Genomic DNA, 24,606 nt, shown 5'->3' with positions numbered 1-24,606 from the left:
ACCAACCACTGATCTAGGATGAGATTAACCTACCCCCCAATCATCATTCAATCAAGAAGGTGTCAATATCTGACTCAAGACCAGTGGACAACTTTTACATATCTCCCTTGATGACAGTGGCCAAATTTCAAATGAGACCCCATTTTCCATATGGTGCGCTGCTTGACCAGCAGAGTCCCTTGAGTAGCCCTTCATTAAGTAGTGCACTTTATGGGGATTAGGGTGTAATTTGAGATGCAGATTGAACTAGGCAACTCTCATCAATGATGATCATGGTGACCTATGTTGTTTTGTATTCAAATGTCAAACCTGACGTCATCTTGATTCCTACTCCTGCCACATCATTTGACAGTACAATCAAGGCCCTGCCTACTGGCTTTGGCATCACAGAAATTCATAACATATTCTAGAGGCTGTAGTTACACTGATGGACTTATCTTCCATACTTCTCCACTAAATGTTGGTAAATGTTATCTTTCTGGGTTGTATGTGCACAAACAAAACCAATTTCCCTAACAATAATGTTGTATTGTACTTAGATTTCTGTGAAATGTAGAGATCTTTAGTGTATGAGGTTTTGCATGTCACGAGAAGTACATTGCATGATATTTTTGAGATAATTCTTTTAGCTATGACCTAACTCTATTTACACTCAACTATCCATAGGAAGTAAAACAAATACACTTGCCTTCTCCTGTTTCCTCTCTCTCTCTCTCTCTCTCTCTCACTCACTCACTCACTCACTCACTCACTCACTCACTCACTCACTCACTCACTCACTCACTCACTCACTCACTCACTCACTCACTCACTCACTCAAGAAATAACCTTTCTACTGTTGACCGAGGGGTGGGGACCTACAGGTGTAGGATCTTAATTTGAGCCAGTTAGCTACAGCAGGAAAATAATTGTTTGGATTATAATTAATGGACATTTTTCACAAGGGAAAATTCAAAGTGTAAATTACAAACTTCAGAAGCCTTTTTAAACTTCAAATACACTACAACTTTTTAAAAATTCTTCTGCAACAGGGTGATTAAATTAATATCTTATGGGCAGAGAGCACCTGAGGCTGGGAGTGCCAGTTATTCCAGTCAGTACCTTGTAAGGCCTGCCAGCCTGTCACACCAGTTCCCTTCCAGCAGTGTCATAGAACACTTACGTATGTCTCAAGAATCACAACCTCTAATGGAATGTGTGAGCTGGAACAGGAGCATGAATTGTTCTATGACACCGGTGACACTGAGCAATACACTCAGAACTGTTATTGGTACTCTGACAGCTCATTCTTATTGAGGAACAATAAGGACAGAAATCTGTAAAGTGACTTGTTAACAAGTGATATAGTTACTCAGCCTGGTCTCATAGACTAAGCGTAACATAGTCAATGTAAATTCGGCACGCTCAAATTAGTATGATATGTTACATTTGGTGTAGGGTGGTTGGTAGGGGTTGATGGGTGGGTGTATAACTCGAATGGGGTGGATGGGTGGGTGTATAACTCGAACGGGGTGGATGGGTGGGCGTATATCTCGAACAGGGTGGATGGGTGGGCGTATAACGCGAACGTCTAGCAACCCAAAGGTTGTGAGTTTGAATCTCATCACGGACAACTTTAGCATTTTAGCTAATTAGCAACTTTGCAACTACTTACTACTTTTTAGCTACTTTGCAACTACTTAGCATGTTAGCTAATCCTTCCCCTAACCTTAACCCTTTCAGCTAACCCTTCCCCTAACCTTAACCCTTTAAAAAAAACTTAGCCAGCTAGCTAACATTGGTCACCTAGTTAGAATTCGTAAAATATAATAGGTTTTGAAAATTCCTAACATATTCGTAACATATAATATGAATTGTAATCCGTAACACATCATACGAAATGGGTGATAGACATCCAAAAATGAATACATACCATACGAAATGTGACATACTAAATGGAGTGTCTCAGAATTACGTACAGAATAATAAGACATGCTCTGAGACCAGGTTGAGTTACTGTAAGTGTGGGTGAAAGAAGGGTTGAACAAGTCATGTGTATATCAGTATTTTCATAAGTATGAAATAATGATGATAATGATCGTAATTATAATCACCAATAATGTGAATAATTGACTGTAGAAGTGCTAGATTCAATTTGACCCCGTGATGAAGTTCTTATTCATGACTTCCATCTGAAACTTAATCTGAAATCAATAGTTTCACCCAATTTTGACTAGGTCACACATTTTTATCAGTTGGGAAAACAAGACACCATGTTTGGTTCCTGACTCAAATATTCCCCAGAGCTTAGTCTCATTTCCTTGTCTTTCTTCCTTCCAAACCGGTCTGATAAGGTGGCTGGTGAGAGCAAGAGGAGCTTAAGGCTGGAATTTAGTGTTTACCCACTGTCTTTATTTATGTCTACCTGCACAATTATTATTTGGAAAACATTGAGCATTTACCTGTGAAGGGAGTCTTGTATCTTGTAGTAGTGCCACATTTTTACAGTAACCAATATTTGATTTGACTGGGAAAACGAGCTACTGAATAAATACCACAATACAGGTTTGATTGAATTGAACACTAGCTGATTTCTAGGAAGTGTAGCATTACTCCCACTCTGAGAAATACAGCAGGTTCAACCTAAACCAGTTCTGTCGTCACTGTTGTGTGACTGTTACACCACAAACTAGTCATGGTTGGAAAGAAGATTGCAGGAGTAACCCAGTACACAGTACACACCATCATGAAAAAGGTCCATACTGTATTTGGACTGAACAATAATTACCTAAGAGTTTTTCCTCACCTAAGAGGTAACCTGGCCAGGAAAATCTCTGGGGCCTGCAGTTTTTCTTGGTTAAGTCACATTATCTTGTAAAACTCTAACAATAATAGTTATTCAATGCAGTTAACACACAGTTAATAACACAGCCACACAACTCAATCAATTCAATATAATTCATCCATTCTTCTCTCTTATTGCACTTTCTTATTACAACAGTCTATCATACGCAGTGTAGGTCTTTGTTATTATTCCTTGCTGTTTGACAGTGGCCTTTAAAGTGTTGCTCCAGACGTTTTGAATCATTTCAGCCAGTAGTTTTAAAAGTACTGCTCACGAACATAAACGGGTCCCCAATTTTTTTTCACACAATTATGTACTAAGTCATTAATTTTGTGTGATATGTTACGAATTACAAAAAAATTATATGTTTCGAATTCTGATTCGTACAATATGTTATGAATTTGTAACTGGATCTTTAACTTTGTGCCCTAGTCACCTGAGTAGTTGTAGTCCACTGCTGACTGGAGAGAAAGTAGCAATTCATACTCATGCATGTGTTGCCATGTAATTCTGTTGGGGGCTTAGGGTCTAGTGGTTAGAGCGTTAGACTAGTAACCAAAAGGTTGCAAGATCGAATCCCCGAGCTGACAAGGTAAAAATCTGTAGTTCTACCCCTGAACAAGGCAGTTAACTCACTGTTCTTAGGCCGTCATTGAAAATAAGAATTTGTTCTTAACTGACTTGCCTAGTTAAATAAAGGTAAAAAAACAGAGGCTTTCACACATGGAACCAGTTCATGGTGAGGTGACCCTGATATGCTGTAGTAGCTTGCTAAAAATGAAAGATCATTTCTATAAGCTAACGATGCAGAGTAGAATTTTAGTAATGGTTTCACAAGGCTAAACTATGGATGGTTTTGTGTAACTCAAACAAATAAGACAGCATGAGTGTGATCACATTACATTTCAATTCTCATCCAGTCAGACGAATCAGGCCTCTTGTTTCAACTCTTTTTGTCCAGGAGGAACAGTAAGGTGCTGTCTACCACATACACAGAGAAGAATGACTGGGGTTGGGGCTGTGCTGCAGGACCTGTGGCCTGGTTTCCTGAGACCTAGTTGCACAAAGGCAGCATTGTAAACCCTCAGCAGCAGAGGGACCAGCCCAGCAGACGGATAAGCAGGACAGAGTGGTGTGTTATGGTGTGGAATGGGTTGGGGTGGGGAAACTGGACTGATCAGTAAGGCCCATGAAAACTGAACCAGCCTCTAAACTAGCTTCCCCTCTAGTTTCACCTCACTGGTTCGGCCAGGTCTGTCAGTGCCAAGCCAAAGGCCTAGAATGTCATATTTTGTGACGGGTCAGTTTAAGAGAGGAAGTAAAGGGCTATTCACATTCTAATTCCTTGACATCTGTCTACTGTAGCACTTGTCTTACTCTCTAACACTCCCTGAAAACTGGCTAAGTGAATCATTCACTCAAGGGTGGCCTTTTCACATCATTCAAACACTGACAGACAAAAACAAAATCAGGCACAAAGGCATTAGGGTATAAATATAGCAAAAAATATTTCCATAGCTAAATATAGCACAGTTATGTTCGACAAGAAGAAAAAAAGCAAGCGTACAAAGTCATAAGTGAAAAGATTATGTGAATGACCTCTGTTTCAAAGGTAGATTCTGCCATGCTGGCTGTGAGGGCATTTTCCATTCAAGAAGAATCCATTTCGGAATTGCATACAATTTAAATGATACCACTGATGAATCCTTCAAAAACTATACATGTTTAGCCAGTAACGGCTTTTGGCTTTTAAACCAGCTGGTAACACTAGATTGGACAGTGTCTTCAGACAGTGTCCCTTGATTGTCTTAGTTCATATACCCAGAATCCTATGTGGCCGGGGAGTTGTAGGACTATTTCCTGATCTGGGCCCATGTTCCCGGTTTACTTCCGTCGGCAGCGAAAGCAGCAGGTCCGACAGCGTCCAAACTCCTCTTCCGTGTCCTCCTTTACTGTGTAGGAGGTCTGGCCATCATAACAAGGGGTGTTTGAGGCGCCACCATCTCCATTGTTGGTACCTTCTGAGGGGAATGGCGACTGCCCCCCGGGTTTGAAGGCACCATAGGGGTTAAGGGAGTAATTGCGGTTGCTGTAGGTACTGTCCAGAGCGATGGGGTTGATGATGACCGTGCTGTCCTCTGCAGAATGTAGCTTGGCCCGAGGGATGGTCACGTCTCCATAAGGGTTTTCCAGAGACAAATTCATTATGACTGACTGATTATGGAAGGCTGAGAGTACGAAACACAGGCAGATAGGGTCTGTGGCTGTCAATCTCTTGACAGGCTTTTGGTTTGATGTGTTGGATCTCAGACTGGGTATTGAGGCTCTGATCTGAAGCTTTGCTGTCAACGTTTGTTCTAGTTTCCTCTGGTGACTTGAACTGGCTCCAAGAATACTCCTATAAAAGACAGATTTAATCATTTTAATACAACTGTATAGTTATAAAGAGAATCCTGAAACTACAAAAGCTCTGGTTCTGTTCTGCTTGACCTTCACGAAATTCGGAGAAAAAAGTATTATCACAATGCAGTGAAATGACACTTGGATGTATTTCTTCATTTTCATCCCGACTGCTTCATCATTTTCCTGCGTATTCCTATTCGTTCTCAATTTAGGGTTTATCGATAAACTCCTCATATTGCTAAAATTCGATCCCATTCTCTTTCCAAATAATATTCATGATCATATTTCATGTTGACACCTTTATATGGATGACTACATATTTAAAAAAACACATCCTAACACCAACAGTAAAGGCAAAACCACCAATAACAAGCACTGATTGTTTATGCTTACCTTTTCAATTTGTGGAATTCCTCAGCAGTCAAGTGTTATATGATATCCCATGTAAAGTCCCCTGGTCTTCTGACGGTTCATATAATCCAGTCAGCACTTGAAGGTTGAATGGTTGTCTCTTGCAGATCTTTCTTAGTGTACTCCCACTGTGTCTTCATTGGAAAAGGGAGCCACACCTGTAGCGATGTGTGTCAGAGTGAGGACTGAGGTGGTGGCCACACACACACACACACACACACACAGGTGCAACCTTGACTCAAGGATAGACGCAACATAGTAAACGTAAATCGGTCTGCCTCCATTTAGTATGATACTGTATGTTACTTTTCGGATGGTATGTATCAGTTTGTGGATGTCTATCATCCATTTCATATATGTTACGAATTCCACTTTGTTGTGGCTAACGTTAGCTACGCTAGGGGTTAAGGTTACGGGTTAAGGTTAGCTAACATGCTAAATAGTTGCAAAGTAGCTAAAAGTAGTAAGTAGTTGCAAAGTTGCTAATTAGCTAACATGCTAAAGTTGTCCTTGATGTGATTCAAACACACAACAATTGGGTTGCTAGACGTTTGCGTTATACGCCCACCCATCCTCCCTTGACCAACCTCCCTTTTTTCGTTTTTTTTACTTTAGTAACCTGTCTTATGCAACCATACCAAACGTAACATATCATACTAATTTGAGTGTCAAAGATTTATGTTTGCTAAGTTACATCTAGACTTTGAGGCCAGGCTGTCAAGTGAGAAGGAGTGTTGTTGGTGTACCTGGGAGTCACCTGGTCCAGTCCCTACGAGAGCAGAGCAGCAACCTGAAACCCAAAGAGGGCGTGGTGATGACTGGCTGCCTCAGCCCTGGTTTATCATTCCTCTAGCTGCTCAAAACACAGGCGTATTTGTCATGGCAACCAGGGCCCATATCCACAAAGTTTCACGGAGTATGAGTGCTGACCAAGGATGTCCTTACAAGCTTATTCATTATGATCGAAAAGTTAAAACTGATGCTAAATCAGCACACCTACTCTGAGACACTTTGTGGAAACGGCCCCCTGCCCCTCCTCTCTCTTTCTCTCACAATATCTCAATCGGTATCTGTCACCTGCTGCTAACACCACCCATTGCAAATATTCACTTAAAAGCCCTAATATAATGTAACTGGTAAATGACAGTGTAAACATTCAAAGTTATAATCACACAGGTTGATCATGATAATGACAGCAACAAAAACCCTATGACAAAGATTTGTGTTTGTTATTTTTAGTCTGCGTTTGTTGTATTTAAGAGTTTTTTAGTTGCAGGGAGTGGTTTATAGAAAATAAAAAGAGAGCATTCTAAGTTTAAATCATGATATTTCAGTCAATCTGAACAGGACTGCCGACACAGCAGCCTAAATGGGTGTTTAGGCTAAGTTCCAGTGTTAAACATTAACCTGGTTCCATATGAAACACCTTCCTGCAGCTATTTCCTCTGCTTTGACCCAGAACCTTTACATTTGCACGTGGGTGCGCTCAGCAAAAATTCCTCATACCAATGTTTGTTAAACGGATCAAAGTGAACGAGAGCTTGCTCACAGACAAACGTACACACACCCCACACATACGCAGGCAGGCATTCACACACACGTAAACAGCAATGATTTATATATACACACTCGATGACTAATAGGAGGCACAGTGCCTCCATCTTGGCACTCCCCCACCATTGTACAAAATATTTTGGAAGCTTTAGAAATGCATGTATTCATTTGTACATTTGTTTTTGCCTTTAATATATGTTTTACAGATTAATGTTACTGTCCCCAATACAACAACAAAAATACGCTCAGACGTCGTGCTTTTGTAAGATAATTCTATGGCCTTTTGTTTTCCTCAAGTGGTTTTCCTCGTCAAACCTTTTCACTTTAGTTACTAAGGCATGGTACCTTTTTTGTGCATTTATGTTCTTAGCCTGCATATATTCGAGTCGTTTTTCACTTTCAGAATTGGCCTCACAAATTCTTAGAGCTCATAACCATGTAGACATACATTGCACTTTTCCCCCATAGGTCAGTGCAGTACCCTCATTTCACCAGTGAGAGAAAGTAGCGTGAGGTTAGTTTAAATTGCTTCACCAGTGTCAGATATTCCTTCATCCTTACTATCAACATTAGGAATGGGGGTAGGGGAATCTGATCCTTGATCTGTGATTTTGGGTAACTTCTACCTTAAACTAATTTACATAGCAGGGGATTGCTCCCATTACCCAATATGACCTTTATATTACCCAATATTTTTCCCTTGTGCTCCAATCAAATCCCTCCAACATTATCAGCATGGAGTAGCTTAGCTCTGGAGGTCAACTCTAATCCTATAAATATGTGAAGTACATACTTTCTCGTCACACACATATATTCAAAAACACATTTTTAAGAATACGCAAAAATTTATTAGACATGTTTTCTTGCTTTTCAAACAATTTAGGTTAAAATCTATGCAGTGTTGAATGAGTCACATGATTCAAGTATATTACAATGTACATATAAAAACAAGTGTGCAACAGGCAGTAGCCAGGCCAGACCCTGGTGTTTGGTTTCTGTATGCAACACTTTTTGTGGAACGACGATGTAGCCAAGGGGAGTTTGTGTCACCGGCATCTCCCCGGTCTGTCACAGCTGTGACCCCCACTCCTCTGAGGTTAAAGTTAAAAGTTCCTTTACCCAGGGGTCAGAGTCAGGTGAGGTCTCTACCCCCTCATGCAGAGAATTAATCCAGCAGCAGCAGCAACACAAAAAGCACCAATGTCCACATTTGTTCAAAGCAAAACAAATAAAAAATAAATTGAAAAACTAAAACCCCCAAAATAAATTTTTGGCACTACTATAAAACAAACAGAACTACAGAAAAAAATTGCTTTAAAACAGCTCAGCCCTGGGTATCTGAACATTCTGCCAAGGGTGTCACAATCGTTATACAGTAAGTGCATGATACATAGTTAGTATTGATATCAGCATAACTTAAGCTTTAGTCTTAACAAAAGTTTGTTATTTAACACTGTCATAGGCAGATAACTTCCAGTAACAACTTATTCCAATTCAACCGAACAGTAGAAGACAAAAGTATCAGTTGCCAGTACCAGTTTGCACATTCTCTCCCATGATCCTACCACCAGTGCTGCACATCGTCATAGGTTTGTTTTTGGAATGACGGTCAGAGGGCTGTACTGTATATTAGCATAAAAAGGTATGGCTCCATTCAGAGGAATACGTCAGGATTTAGTCCATTAATAGATTGGGTTAGATTAACACACGTCATCGATCATCTCAACTCATTATCATATGTTAAACAATGTGTATTCAAATGTGACATACACCTTTTAGCAGTCATTTAGGAATGAAAGTGCCATGTGAGTGAGTTATGCTGGCATGCTAAACTGTAACACTACAATAGAACTCCATTAGATGAGATCCACCTGGTTTGAACCCCCTCCATGTAGACACCTGTTAGCAGTGCTTGACTTGGAATGAAAGTAGTGCAGGAGCTGTCTTTTTCCAAGTCCATCCATTAGATCATGTTCACCGAAATTCACAACTGGTATGCTACAGATATTATTTTAAGAGTTCATACACATTTTCCATTACTTCAGACTTTTAACCAAATGTTCATGACTATTATTATAGCCTACATGAAATAGTAAGCATTATTGACACTGGAAGACTGCGGTGTCTGATCCCATGTAGGCCTTCCATCTCCTGCCATTGTGCCCTTCATCAAGGCAAACTTGTCAACATGTGGTCAACCCTCCATCTGGAGCTGTTGGATGTGCAGGCTTCGCTTTTGCTCCGGGCCTGAAACACTTCTTATCAGGGTTCTGTTGAGCAGCTGATGTTAATGCTACAATGTGGTTAGACCAGGACTTGAAGAAAAGCCTGCACACCCAGTAGCTATCCTGGAGGATGGTTGCCACACTTCATGTAAAATATAAAAATTACGTTACCTGCAGCAGAAATGAGCACACAGACACGCACTGAAGGGTCATTCCGATGATGGCTGATATGTCCATTTTTAAGTGTGCCTTCATGAATTACATTTGCAAAAATCATGAAATACATTTCCATGCCTTTTCATGACCTGATAAACCCTCTTTTGGCAAAAGCCCTTCATGCGCATTCAGGCTGGCTCATTTTCAATAGGCACAATCTTGAACTCACATCCTACTGTCAAGCACAGATTCACAGACCAGTGGAAAATGAATGCCCATTGGCCATTGCTAGTCAACGCAGATCCTGCCTCCATTCCACTTTGATCAAACTTTTTTGCCTCTGTATGAATCTAGATCGGTGACAGGCTACTTTGTTTTAAAGAGGAGCCGGTACGCAATTCATCAAACATTTGAAGTGTCGGTAAGGCCTCCGGGTAGCTCAGTCCCAAGTCAAGCACTGCCTGTTAGGCATCACTTACAGTAAAACAACAGCGATAATTGGCATCAGGCAGGCAACGCTACTAGCTACCACTAATGGTGATTAATAACGCATTGCTGTGATGGCAGAGATTGTACATCATGGGCTTACTACAACAGGGTTGTATTTATTAGGGCAGACTGAGGCAAAACATTTTACAACAGAAAGTCCAGGTATTCAGCCTGTTTTCTTCTGGCAGGTGCCTAATGAATACGACCCAGACTCGTCTGACTGGGAGGAGTGGTGCCAGTCTGTACCTCCATGATAGGGAGGGAAGAGTCCACATAATCACCCCCAACACAAGCACCTTCTCTGGGGATGGCAGAAGAGGGAGACCAAAGGAGAACAGGAAGGCATTCAGTATCAGAATGAAGGAGGGAAATTAGAGAAGGAAGAGGGTAGACGTGTGGCCTCTGGTACATTCCTTCTTCGTGGTATGTGTACTGTAGGTGTGTGTATACTGTACATTGTATAGGGAAGCCTGTCCACATGATAGAGGCTGTCTGTGACAGGGGTTATCTGTATGTGTGGAGATGCCTCTTGCTAGCCTGGTCCCAGATCTGTTTGTGATGTATTGCCAAAGGCCATATGAGTTGGGCTACACAGCACTAGCCAGATCTGTAAATCAGGCTGGTGTCTTGCTGCTTGTGTCTGAAATCTCAGGAGGAACTCCTAGTTGAAGAGGATACCCCTGACAAAAGGCAATATGGGTACAATTTTGCAATTTTTTTTATATATATTTTTTTAAAGCTATGTTGTTATTCTTATGGAACGTAAATGTAACTAATTGCTATAAACGATCTTGCTTTTGCTGGTCAGGTATGTACACTAGTTGTAATCAACTGTCCAACTGACAGAATAAGTAAATTGTTAATAGAAACTCTAGTCAATGAAACGGGGAGACCCCCTTAGTAGTAATGCAACAGTGGTGACTGAGTTTTTTCTGTAAGTCCATCAGTGTGTCGTATGCCAGCCGTACGTCTCAATTTCGATGTACAGTACAGTGTGTGAATGAGTGTGTGTCTAAGTCAGCCTGTGCACCTCCGCTCAAATCTGTACACACGTTAGTGTGTCCATCAGTTTATTTTAGTCCGTTTCCCCCCAGAAAGTGTCTCTCTGGTTGGCCATCTCGGCTCACAGTCCCCAGGGGTTCTCCGTAGCGGATCTTCTGGCCGGCCTTCAGGTTGAAGCTGAAGTCGTGCGGAGCCTCGAAGAGAAGGACTATAGTGGAGCCCAGGTTGAACTCTCCCAGGTGCTCCCCTTTCCTCATGCTCACGCCCTCCTGGTTGTTGTTGGACAAGTAGCTGAAGTCGTTGTACGAGCCTTTGCTGTAGCGTGGGCTGTTAGTGCGCAGCTCCTGGATACAGACACAGAAAGAGAGAGAGACAGAGAAAGGATACAGTTTAGTAAATCCAATACATACAATGTCAAGTGTTTTGAGCATCTGGTGGAAAGGATTTGATATAAAGCGACGTATAGTCACGCATATATTAAGTACACGTGACACATGGTGGAATCAAACCCATAGCCCTGATGTTGCATGCACCCTGCTCCAACCAACCCTTAACACTGAAAGGATATCTCATAACTGTCCCATTTATCCAGGGCCCATCATGTGATGTGTAAAAAATTTGAGGAGAATAGTTGAATTGGACTAAGCCCCATTAGACGATGAGCAGCATGATAGCTGCTGAATGAAGTCATATCCTCCTGTTATGTTGTTGACGGTCTGGTTGGGAACAGCTTATGCCACTGGCCCCCCCCCTCACTTTTCCTCTTCCCATTTAATCTTTCTCGTCCCCCATCCCCCCTCCTCGTTGACTCCCCTCTCCTCCCCTTCCACCTCCCCCCTCTCCTCACCCTTCCTTCGCTTCCCCCTTCCTGATCAGGCTCTTCTTAATGACAGCCAAACCCAGAGCAGGTGATGGTGTTGGCTTACAGTTAACCCCCTTACCTACATATTAAAACGACCACGTCATCCTAAGCCTCTGGTCTAATCAATGGAAGTATATGGCTCCTATGGGAAATCAGTCAGTTTAAACACAGAGTGGAGAGATTAAATATGCCTATCCGGTGTGTGTCGGCAGCTTAGGGAAATGGCCTGACGTACAGGTAAGTGGGACAGGAAGCAGAGGGAGCTGAAGGGAGTGAAAGCTCACACTGCGAGAAGTGTAATAGGGGTCAGATTGACATGGGGTTAGAACCTCTCTTAAGTCAGCATTATTTCTACTGTATGTACTGCTTTGTCCTAATAATTCATCTTTGAGTAAATACTATGGCACAGTACCAGAATAGGCTCAGACCAGGCCCTCAGTGTCTGGTCTGGAGTGTGAAGTCACGAGCTCTGCTGGTTGGCTACTGCGTAGCTACCTAGTGGTGTCAAGTCCTGGTCTGCCCTAGAAAGCCTATGTAAATTACGATCGTCAGAACAGCCAAACTATTCTTTATTTTTACGTCTGTTTTGGGCTCTAAAATGTGTTTATTATGATGAAGTTCAATCCCCAAAGTGAATTATTTTAAAGTTCGCTACAAATTGAGATATTTAGTTAAATAGTGATCCATTCTGACTACTACATTTGTCGTCATACAGGACCACGTGCTGACACAGACCAATCACGGGCTGGCAGGCTACGAGGAGGCTCTCGCCCTCATGCATTCTTTGCGCGACTCTTAGGCAGGATGACAACGACTACGTCGACCATGATCCTTTGCTAGTTATGGCCACTTTCACCATGATCCTTTGATGTTTTTGTGCCAGTCAGCAATATGGTGGGCTTCAAATTCAAATACTTCTATGGAAATCTCCCGATGGCGCGTGGAATACGTGGATGACGTCTGCGCTATCACTATCTACTGGTTTTAATGTCTATGGGTCAGACTAGTAAACATTCACATTAAGTGGGCTGTAGCGCTAACTAACCTTGTCAAAGTAGATGCGTATGGAGCCCACGTTGGTGGCCCCTACAGCGGTGAGGGAGAAGAAGCCGTGCGTCCACTCTCCGCTCAACACCACCCTCTCGTTATGGCAGAACAGTTCTTTGATCCAGCGGGCCACACCAGGGTTCACTGACATCAGAGAGCCTGGGAGGGACACAGACAGGGAGCAGGAGGTAAATACACAGCTATACAGACACGACACAAAACATGAGGTATAATACAAACTCTGCAAGCAGCACCATATTTATACACCAAATATGATTTTAGGACTGTGCCATTTTAGATCAGATAGGAGTGAGGGTGCAAGGTGCAGCATGGCGAGTCTGAGTACGTAGAATGATTATGGTGTGTGTCCTGGACATCCTGGGATTGTCCTAGCATCCTCCTACCGTAGCAGAGTAATTCTGGTGTTTATATATGATGCATATAGTAGGAGTGGGACGGTACTGACCAGGGAAGTGTCTTCTGTGGGCCACCCTCCAGTCTGTGGGGGAGTGGAAGCAGTGGTAGTCTCCTGGAGCCAGGTACACCACACAGTGGAACAGCTCATTCCCCTCTTTAGTCACCAGCAGGTCCTGAAACGAGCTGGGGTCCTCTTCATCTGGGAAAACACACATACATCCACCGTTATGGTCAGCAGGCAGGGTGTGCAAGGTGTGTCATACAAACCAATCCTAAATGACCCCTAATCTCCGTGCTAGACAAAACAAATGGGCAAGGTGAGCCTATTAGGTCTATAACATTAGTGAAATATTTCCACCCAATCCGTTGAGATCAACAAGTCTAAAGGAGGTAGGGGGGATTAAGGGTCAAATTGGGATTGGGCATTAGACCAGGAGGGGGAAAGGGTAGAGGTATTCACTTGATGGCTTGATGGTACTGTTGATGGCCTCAGCCCAGGTGTGTGGTCCCAGGAAGGTCTCCAGAGAGTAGGTGACTCCTTTGACTTGCTCCACCTCACAGTTCCGCACCCGCCCAAAGTGCAGGATCTTCCCATCTGCTGGGCTGATCTGGGGAAAAACCCGGACATAATGGCTTTAGCTAGGGATCTACTCCTCTGTGTGTATAAAAGCCAGTAGAGAGAACTCTGATCAGACACAGAGCAGAAAGAGTAGTTCAAATTCACACACACCGTTCACACACATAGACAGACAGTTCACATATACGTGTGAACACACACTTACCACACAGTGTGAGTCACACACGGGCCGGATAGCCGGTTTGAGTTTCCGTCTAAAGAACTCTCCCAGGTTCCTGTACTGAATTAGGTCTTCCACAGCAGCCTCCTGCATGTTGACACCAAACGTCCAGATATACAGACTGTAGACTGGCTTCCTCAGCCAGGTCGGCAGCTCCACCTGGTTCAGCCGACCCCAGGCCCGAGACAGCAGCCGTGTCGGGATGGTCTTGTACAGAGCAACCTGAACCAAGGAGGAGGAGAATGTTGGGTTACACTACACATAGCTAGACTCCATGTTCTCACATTGGCTACATCCTGGCTCCTTGTTTTTGTGGTCTGGCCAACTCCTATGGTCATTGTTACACCAAACGACCATAGGAGTTGGCAACAGTGCACAAACAGATCTGGCACCGGGCAACTGCTTCTCTACTGGGAGAACTCTAGAAGGAGAAGCTAGAACCCTGGCAGACGAGGCTATTGAATGCAAGGTGACATCTTGAATAAAAGTATTCGCCTCCCATATCACTAGGTCAATTGCATCAAGGACATGTGCGGGACAGGTAGTAAGGTTGAGGTGTTGACAGCGTTTTAAAGGTACCTGAATAGATCAAACTTTTGCACACCTGAAGTTCTGTCTTGGTGCATTGTAAAAGCCTAAAGTGAACAGGTAGAACTCAAACTGTGTACATTTGCAAATATAACTTTTCCAGATAACTGCAAAGTTTCAGTCGCATAGAAAGCCATCAATTCACGGCTTTAAGGATATCTAAACATAAACCTAGCCCTAAGCTGCACTCACCAAAACACGACCACATCTGAGCAGCAGCGTCGGTTTGAGCAGCAGCATCAAAAAAACAAATTAAATCGAAAGTTAATTGATTCCTACATCCCCTTCTGCTCCATTTATCTCTGTATCCACGAGATGTGACCAGTCAAGTTGAAGGAGCCGCCTGTCACTTGACTTCTCTGCACAGGTGTAGAACATCCATCTGCGACTCACGCAGAGACACTTACAATGTGAAGCACGAAATTCAGTGTGCGATGAAGTGATGAGTGACAAAGAGATCTGATGATCTGACCCTCCTAGCACCTGCAAGCAGTCAGGACTGTTTAGAATCCTCTATCGCCTGAGCGATCTATATGGTTTGCTGCTTGACTTGCTGCTGCTGCTTCTAGCTGTTCGCTGGGCCAGGCTGGCATCATCAATAGCTTCTGCCTAGCTAAGTGGATTAGTCAGGTTCTGGACCAGCTGACATGTGGAAGGAGGAGAAAAGGGCTCTAATAAAGCTTACCTATCCTCCCCTTCGAAAATGTTGCGAATCGGATGTTGCAAGATATCTGATGATATAGATGGGGTTTAATACGCAAAACATGATTAATTTAATACCGGGCTAATCCTGATGTGTGGAAGCAAGCCTCGTTAATTATAATTAGTTGACTGTGCACTTTAGGGATCTGCAGCCTACGGGATCAAATCCGTCTTCAAGTCCAACACGGCTACGAACAGCACAATATATATATTTTTTTACATGGCCTCAGATGCGAGGACAGAATAATTAATAAACACAATGGCAGATTTAAAATCGACCTAAAATAGAATAGGAGTTAAACAGGTAGGTAGGTAGGAGGGGAAAGGGCCTAGAAAATCCATTTGATCCACAGTGTGGCTCAATCCACATGGAGTTCAGGGCTAAATTAAAAACCATGAAGGTGATCAGAGTTCAGACTGAACAGAAATACAAACGTAGGAGAAATACTGGGGCTTATTTAATGTGGGTTACAACCAAAATTATTTTCCAATTGTTTCGTTCTGAACAGAACCATTATTTTTCCCCTTCCAGCCAGCAAAATTAAGTTCTGAACCGACTCAAACCGCCAAAAAGTGAATGTTAATATCGTTACTTTCTGATCCTTTTTTTATTATTTATATATATATATTTTTTTACATTTAGCTCGACATCAAATTACTTCACCAATCAGTGCACATAGAGCAGCTTGCTATTGGGCAAGCAAGTTATAGTTGTTCACATGCATTGGAGAGACAAATTTGGGTGCGAGATGCGACAAATTTTGCAGGTGGGGAGGGAGCAAGAAAGGGTGGAGAAGGAGGCTTGGTTTGAAGCGCTGGGCATCTTATGACATGCACTATCTGAATTAGGCCCAAAGAATTATACCTATGGAGGAGCGGCTTTTATGAAGAAACTTTGAATGTCTTCGACCAGAGAGTTGACTTAACGTTGGGCCACAGCTAGCTAGCTAGCTAACAAGCTTGTGGATGCAGAGGCACCAGAATTTAAATAAAAACATCTTACCTTTTAGTAGTTAATAAATCCAATGTGAAACATGATTACAATAGTATCTTTAACTTCTTTGGGAAAGGGGGCAGTATTGAGTAGCTTGGATGAATAAGGTGCCCAGAATAAACTGCCTGCTACTCAGGCCAAAAAGCTAAAATATGCATATAATTAGTAGATTTGGATAGAAAACACTCTGAAGTTTCTAAAACTGTTTGAATGATGTCTGTGAGTATAACATAACTCATATGGCAGGCAAAAACCTGAGAAAAAAACCAACCAGGAAGTGGGAAATCTGAGGTTTGTAGGTTTTCAAGTCTTTGCCTATCCAATATACAGTGTCTATGGGGTCATATTGCACGTCCCAATGCTTCCACTAGATGTCAACAGTCTTTAGAACCTTGTTTCGGGCTTCTACTGTGAAGGGGGAGAGAATAAGAGCTGTTTGACTAAGAGGTCTGGCAGAATGCCATAAGTCAGGCGCGCGGCCGTGAGAGCAAGCGGCGTTCCTTTTCATTTCTAAAGACAAAGGAATTGTCCGGTTGAAACATTATTGAAGATTTATGATAAAAACATCCTAAAGATTGATTCTATACATTGTTTGACATGTTTCTACGAACTGTAATATAACTTTGACTTTGTCTGAACTAATTGCTTGCGCACTGTGCATTTGGATTACTGGGCTAAACGCGCGAACAAAAAGGAGGTATTTGGACATAAATGATGGACTTTATCGAACAAAACAAACATTTATTGTGGAACTGCGATTCCTGGGAGTGCATTCCGATGAAGATGATCAAAGTTAAGTGAATATTTATAACGCTATTTCTGAGTTTTGTGACACCTCTCCTTCTTTGGAAAATGGCTGTATGTTTTTCTGTGACTTGGCGCTGACCTAACATAAATCGCAAGGTGTGCTTTCGCCATAAAGCCTTTCTGAAATCAGACACGGTGGCTCTATTAACGAGAAGTTTATCTTTAAAATGGTGTATAATACTTGTATGTTTGAGGAATTTAATTATGAGATTTGTTGTTTTGAATTTGGCGCCCTGCAATTTCACTGGCTGTTGGTTAGGTGGGACGATATCCCAGAGAAGTTAAATAACATTGAAAAAGTTCATCCATTCTAAATAAAACAAAAACAAAACTGTCCCTAATTTCTGAACCACGCTTGTAACGTCAGTAGGCTACAGTAGCCTATGCTTTGGAGGGGGAAGCACAGGTAGCCTATACACGCACTGGCAAAGATTTTAAGCTGGCAGGCAGACATAGGAACAAGTTTCTGAGTGACAGAGTGAGGGCTTTGCATAGGCACTTTGTTGATGGGAAAAAAGTTCCCGGAAAGTAAAATAACATTATTCCCAAGCTTTTAAAATAACGGTTCTGTTCCGGAACAGTATAGTTCACTTTCGTTCCCGGTTCCGATTCGGTTCCTCAAATGTGCTGAGGGGGGGGGGGAATTTGAGGAACCGAATCGGAACCGGGAACGAAAGTGAACTATACTGTTCCGGAACAGAACCGTTATTTTAAAAGCTTGGGAATAATGTTATTTTACTTTCCGGGAACTTTTTTCCCATCAACAAAGTGCGCAACATACGGAACATTGCAGATAGAACTATAACGTACAGATCAAACTGATGAAATGAGCTGACAAAATGATTCAATGTGATCGGAACCGGGAACGAAAGTGAACTATACTGTTCCGGAACAGAACCGTTATTTTAAAAGCTTGGGAATAATGTTATTTTACTTTCCGGGAACTTTTTTCCCATCAACAAAGTGCGCAACATACGGAACATTGCAGATAGAACTATAACGTACAGATCAAACTGATGAAATGAGCTGACAAAATGATTCAATGTGATTGATAGAGAAGCACCCTACATGACCATAAGTATGTGGACACCTGCTTATCAAACATCTCATTACAAAATCATGGGCATTAATATGGATTTGGTCCCCCCTTTTCTGCTATAACAGCCTCCACTCTTCTGGGAAGGCTTTCCGCTAGACGTTGAAACACTGCTGCGGGGACATGCTTCCATTCAGGCAGAAGAGCATTAGTGAGGTCAGACACTGATGTTGGGTTGATTAGGCCTGACTCGCAGTCGGCGTGCCAATTCATCCCATAGGTGTTCGATGGGGTTGAGGTCAGGGCTCTGTACAGGCCAGTCAAGTTCTTCCACACCGATCGACAAACCATTTCTGTATGACCCTCGCTTTGTGCACGGGGGCATTGTCATGATGAAACAGCCTTCCCCAAACTGTTGCCAAAGTTGGAAGTACAGAATCGTCTAGAATGTCATTGTATGCTGTAGTGTTAAGATTTCCCTTCACTGGAACTAAGGGGCCTAGCCCGAACCATGAAAATCAGCCCCAGACCATTATTCCTCCTCCACCAAACTTTACAGGTTGCACTATGCATTGGGGCAGGTAGCGTTCTCCTGGCATCCGCCAAACCCAGATTTGTTCATCAGACTGCCAGATTGTGAAGCGTGTTTCATCACTCCAGAGAACGCTTTCCACTGCTCCAGAGTTCAATGGCGGCGAGCTTTACACCACTCCAGCCAATGCTTGGCGATGCAAATGGTGATCTTAGGCTTGTGTGCGGCTGCTCGGCCATGGAAACCCATTTCATGAAGCTCGCCGCCACGTTGCTTCCAGAGGCAGTTTGGAACTCGATAGTGAGTGTTGCAACCGAGAACAGACGATTTTTACACGCGTCAGCACACAGCAGTCCTGTGAGCTTGCGGGACCTACCACTTCACGGCTGAGCCGTTGTTGCTCCTAGACGTTTCCACTTCACAATAACAACACTTACAGTCAACCGGGGCAGCTATAGCATTGCAGAAATTTGACGAACTAACTTGTTGGGAAGGTGGCATCCTATGAAGGTGCCACATTGAAAGTCAGAGCTCTTCAGTAAGGCCATTCTACTGTCAATGTTTGTCTATGGAGATTGCATGGCTTTGTGCTCAGTTTTATATACACCCGTCAGCAACAGGTGTTGCTGAAAAAGCAGAATCCACTCATTTGAAGGAGTAACCACATACTTTTGTATATATAGAGTACGTCTGTTCTATAACATTACTATCTGAATGTTCTGGAACGTAACACACCGTCCTGAATTTAAGCCACCGGTGCTGCCTGCTGAGTCTAGATCCGCCCACATAATTCACAGGCAGTTAGCTCCTGTAACTAAAGATAAATCACAGATAATGTCCAAACTGCAGAAAATGAGATCAGCAGATGCTATGGATGGCAGACAAGTTTCATCTCCACGACTGAGTTTCCCCTTTGAAAAGTGGTCCAGGGGAGGTGGAATAGATCAACATTTCATTAACATTAAATGCTTATTGGCTGATGGTAAGGGAAAAACAGCGTCCATTGAAACTAAGTGCACTCAGTCGCCCTGTGACTATGACAGCGCGAGCGAGCAAAGCAGGAGAACAAAACAAAGCATTTCTCTGTTATTGTGTGGCCCACACAAAGGGCCTTTGATAGGCTGTACGGTAGGGCCTGTACAGTGAAGCTCTGCAGGTCCATATGGGCCCAGCCATCTGTGTCAGGGGAGGGGGGGGGGGGGGGGGGGGGGTGCACGTCACACAAGGATGGGCATTTTAAATGATTTCACTATTCGTCTCAGGAGAGGCAGTGCACTATGTACAGACGGGTGGGGGTGGGGATGGTGCCCTCAGCACAGACGGGTGGGGGAGGGGTGGTGCCCTCAGCACAGACGGGTGGGGGAGGGGAGTGAGAGGACCAGGGGCGGGCGTGTCTGACATGGAGGGAGATAGAGTAGCCAAACCAAGTTAGACAAACTTGTTGCTGCGATAGGTTCTCTATCCTCTCATCTGGTAGTGTGTGTCTTGATGTAAAGGAGCTAGCTAGCTACACTAGTCAGCTAAGTTAGTAAGCCAGCTAAGTTAGTAAGCCAGCTAGCTAGCTGGGCTAATTGAGGCCATTTTGTTGTGCGTCCTTGACGACAACAACTCACTCATATTAAACAGCCTACCAGTTGGTTGATCATTGAAGCCTACTCCTAATTTAGCCAACTTAATTCTGTAATTGTAAATCCATTTTGCATTGATTAAAAATCTCTCACTTCACTTGCTACACATGGAGCCTCTGACGGTAATGCTTTGATTGACCGACAATAACAAGAGTGAAAAGTGTGTAGGTTACCGGTACATTTTATTATTATTAAATGGGGCGCACTCATAAAACTGTTGTTTTATTAAAATGCATAGTCTAATCATTTTATTACATTTTAGACAAAGTCTTTACATTAAAAAAAGGCAGACAGATACAGTACAGGTCAAAAGTTATGACACACCTACTCATTCAAGGGTTTTTGTTTATTTTTTTACTATTTTCTACATCGTAGACATCAAAATATTGAAATCATGTAGTAACCAAAAAAGTGTTAAACAAATCAAAATAGATTTTATATTTGAGATTCTTTAAAGTAGCCACACTTTGATAACAGCTTTGCACACTCTTGGCATTCTCTCAGAGCTTGAAGGAATGCTTTTCCAACAGTCTTGAAGGAGTTCCCACATATGCTGAGCATATGTTGGCTGCTTTTCCTTCACACTGCGGTCCAACTCATACCATCTCAAATTGGGTTGAGTTTAGGTAATTGTGGAGGCCAGGTCATCTGATGCAGCACTCCATCACTCTCTTTCTTGGTCAAATAGCCCTTACACAGCCTAGGAGGTGTGTAAAAACCTATGATAGTTCCACTAAGCGAAAACCAGATGGGACGGCGTATCACTGCAGAATGCTGGGCTAGCCATGCTGATTAAGTGTGCCTTGAATTCTAAATAAAATCACAGACAGTGTCACCAACTCCACACCTCCTCCATGCTTCATGGTGGGAACCACACATGCAGAGATCATCCATTCACCTACTCTGCGTCACTAAGATACAGTGTTTGGAAGCAAAAATCTTTAATCTCAGACCAAAAGGACAAATTTCCACTGGTTGAATGTCCATTGCTCGTGTTTCTTTGCCCAAGCAAGTTTTTTCTTATTATTGGTGTCCTTTAGTAGCAATTTCTTTGCAGCAATTTGACATTGAATGCCTGATTTCACGCAGTCTCTTCTGAACAGTTGATGTTGATGCGTTTGTTACTTTAACTCTGGGAAGCATTTATTAGGGCTGCAATTTTTTGAGTCTGGTAACTAATTAACTTATCCTCTGCAGCAGAGGTAACTCTGGGTCTTCCTTTCCTGTGGCGGTCCTGGTGAGAGCCAGTTTCATCATAGTGCTTGATGGTTTTTGCAACTGCACTTGAAGAAACTTTCAAAAGGTCTTGAAATTTTCTGGACTGACTGACCTTCATGTCTTAAAATAATGATGGACTGTCGTTTCTCTTATGCTCTTTGTTTGTCTATGCTTATTTCAGCTGTTCTTGCCATAACATGGACTTGGTCTTTTACCAAATAGGGATATCTTCTGTATACCACCCTTACCTTGTCATAACACAACTGATTGGCTCAAACGCATTAAGGAAAGAAATTCCACAAATGAACTTTTAACAAGGCACACCTGTTAATTGAAATGCATTCCAGGTGACTACCTCAAAGTTGGTTGAGAGAATGCCAAGAGTGTGCAAAGCTGTCATCAAGGCAAAGGGTGGCTACTTTGAAGAATCACAAATATAAAATATATTTTGATTTGTTTAACACTTTTTTGGTTACTACATGATTCCATGTGTTTTTTCATAGTTTTGATGTCTGTATTATTCTACAATGTAGAAAATAGTCTAAATAAATAAAAACCCTTGAATGAGTAGGTGTCTCCAAGCTTTTGACTGGTATTGTGTGTATGTATACATACACACACACATATATATATATATATACACACACATATATATACAGTGGGGAGAACAAGTATTTGATACACTGCCAATTTTGCAGGTTTTCTTACTTACAAAGCATGTAGAGGTCTGTAATTTTTTTATCATAGGTACACTTCAACTGTGAGTGACGGAATCTAAAACAAAAATCCAGAATATCACATTGTATGATTTTTAAGTAATTCATTTCCATTTTATTGCATGACATAAGTATTTGATCACCTACCAACCAGTAAGAATTCCGGCTCTCACAGACCTGTTAGTTTTTCTTTAAGAAGCCCTCCTGTTCTCCACTCATTACCTGTATTAACTGCACCTGTTTGAACTCGTTACCTGTATAAAAGACACCTGTCCACACACTCAATCAAACAGACTCCAACCTCTCCACAATGGCCAAGACCAGAGAGCTGTGTAAGGACATCAGGGATAAAATTGTAGACCTGCACAAGGCTGGGATGGGCTACAGGACAATAGGCAAGCAGCTTGGTGAGAAGGCAACAACTGTTGGCGCAATTATTAGAAAATGGAAGAAGTTCAAGATGACGGTCAATCATCCTCGGTCTGGGGCTCCATGCAAGATCTCACCTTGTGGGGCATCAATGATCATGAGGAAGGTGAGGGATCAGCCCAGAACTACACGGCAGGACCTGGTCAATGACCTGAAGAGAGCTGGGACCACAGTCTCAAAGAAAACCATTAGTAACACACTACGCCGTCATGGATTAAAATCCTGCAGCGCATGCAAGGTCCCCCTGCTCAAGCCAGCGCATGTCCAGGCCCGTCTGAAGTTTGCCAATGACCATCTGGATGATCCAGAGGAGGAATGGGAGAAGGTCATGTGGTCTGATGAGACAAAAATAGAGCTTTTTGGTCTAAACTCCACTTGCCGTGTTTGGAGGAAGAAGAAGGATGAGTACAACCCCAAGAACACCATCCCAACCGTGAAGCATGGAGGTGGAAACATCATTCTTTGGGGATGCTTTTCTGCAAAGGGGACAGGACGACTGCACCGTATTGAGGGGAGGATGGATGGGGCCATGTATCGCGAGATCTTGGCCAACAACCTCCTTCCCTCAATAAGAGCATTGAAGATGGGTCGTGGCTGGGTCTTCCAGCATGACAACAACCCGAAACACACAGCCAGGGCAACTAAGGAGTGGCTCCGTAAGAAGCATCTCAAGGTCCTGGAGTGGCCTAGCCAGTCTCCAGACCTGAACCCAATAGAAAATCTTTGGAGGGAGCTGAAAGTCCGTATTGCCCAGCGACAGCCCCGAAACCTGAAGGATCTGGAGAAGGTCTGTATGGAGGAGTGGGCCAAAATCCCTGCTGCAGTGTGTGCAAACCTGGTCAAGAACTACCTAGGGTCACGACGCAGGGGTTATTAGAGTGATGATAATGCTTTTTAAGTGTTCACGTTGTACTTTACCTTGTAAGAGAGGAACTCTCATCCTACTCCACAAGTATTCTAAGAGTTGGTGCCCCTGGATGCTGAGATTGACATTCACACACAAACCCACAGATAGACACAAATAAATTATGCAGCAGCTGTTAGCAGGTAAATACTCACCCTGCTTGTTGGTCTCCAGCCAACCTTGGCCAGGGGCTTGAGTGCACCGAAGGTCAGGAAGTAGTAGAGGAAGCTGAGCGGCCATGAGCGCAGCCGCAAGGCGGGCCGGGACATGCAGCTCAACTGGCCAAGACGACGCCGCAAGGCCAACTGAGGGAACTGCAACCTAGGCAACCATACAAAACGCTGGGTTGGCACAGGTATGGCCGTGTATACATAGTACACACAAAACAGTCTCAGTACAGAAACACTGAAAGAGGACAGACAGACGACAGGCAGGGACACCGACAGGCAGGCAGGGACACCCCCGGCAGTCCACCCGGCAGGCAGACAGACAGGCAGGGACACCCCCGGCAGTCCACCCGGCAAGCAGACAGCCCAGCAGGCAGGACAGAGGCTCACACATTCACCCACAGACTCTCTCCCCCACAAACACCCACACAGGCAAAGCACGTGAATAATGCACATACCTATGTCCACGCAAAGGACATGACACAATGGTTATACACAAAGACGTGTTAAATACCGGCATAATGGGAAAAACAAAATGACACAATGATGCCCTCTTACTTTATACTGTTCAAACACAAATCACACAACACATTCCTATCAGGAAATAGGCTACTGTAGGTTCACATGTTCTGACTGCACACATCCTCCCCACTGTATCCCCAAACTCTCCTCAACAATGCAGATGGTACTCTTCTACA

The 24,606-nt window shown here is 43.1% G+C and overlaps 1 protein-coding gene and 1 long non-coding RNA gene across 9 annotated transcripts in view; both read right to left on the bottom strand.

Annotated features, from left to right (window-relative positions):
• Window positions 1-2,919: 2,919 nt before the first annotated feature.
• Window positions 2,920-5,811, bottom strand: LOC139544083 (uncharacterized). The gene is made up of 2 exons (XR_011668800.1): window positions 5,621-5,811; window positions 2,920-5,222 (listed from the first exon to the last, which is right to left on the bottom strand). It is a non-coding gene; the product is annotated as an uncharacterized lncRNA (long non-coding RNA).
• Window positions 5,812-8,017: 2,206 nt separating this feature from the next.
• LOC139544082 (phosphatidylserine decarboxylase proenzyme, mitochondrial-like) overlaps window positions 8,018-24,606 on the bottom strand; it is a 54,451-nt gene continuing 37,862 nt past the window's right edge. For 7 of the 8 annotated variants that reach the window (XM_071350825.1, XM_071350827.1, XM_071350826.1 and 4 more), the window contains 6 exons: window positions 23,897-24,062; window positions 14,173-14,409; window positions 13,851-13,998; window positions 13,440-13,589; window positions 12,972-13,132; window positions 8,018-11,408 (listed from right to left, as the gene is read on the bottom strand). In XM_071350825.1, the coding sequence (XP_071206926.1) occupies window positions 11,133-11,408; window positions 12,972-13,132; window positions 13,440-13,589; window positions 13,851-13,998; window positions 14,173-14,409; window positions 23,897-24,062 (1,138 nt within the window). In that variant the 3' untranslated portion in view covers window positions 8,018-11,132. The remainder of the gene's footprint in view (window positions 11,409-12,971; window positions 13,133-13,439; window positions 13,590-13,850; window positions 13,999-14,172; window positions 14,410-23,896; window positions 24,063-24,606) is intronic. The other variant, XM_071350821.1, reaches the window with a different exon arrangement.

This window comes from Salvelinus alpinus, chromosome 18 (genome assembly GCF_045679555.1).
Source record: "Salvelinus alpinus chromosome 18, SLU_Salpinus.1, whole genome shotgun sequence".
In the NCBI taxonomy this organism is placed as follows: Eukaryota; Metazoa; Chordata; class Actinopteri; order Salmoniformes; family Salmonidae; genus Salvelinus; species Salvelinus alpinus.
This window is presented reverse-complemented; position numbering and strand designations above follow the sequence as displayed.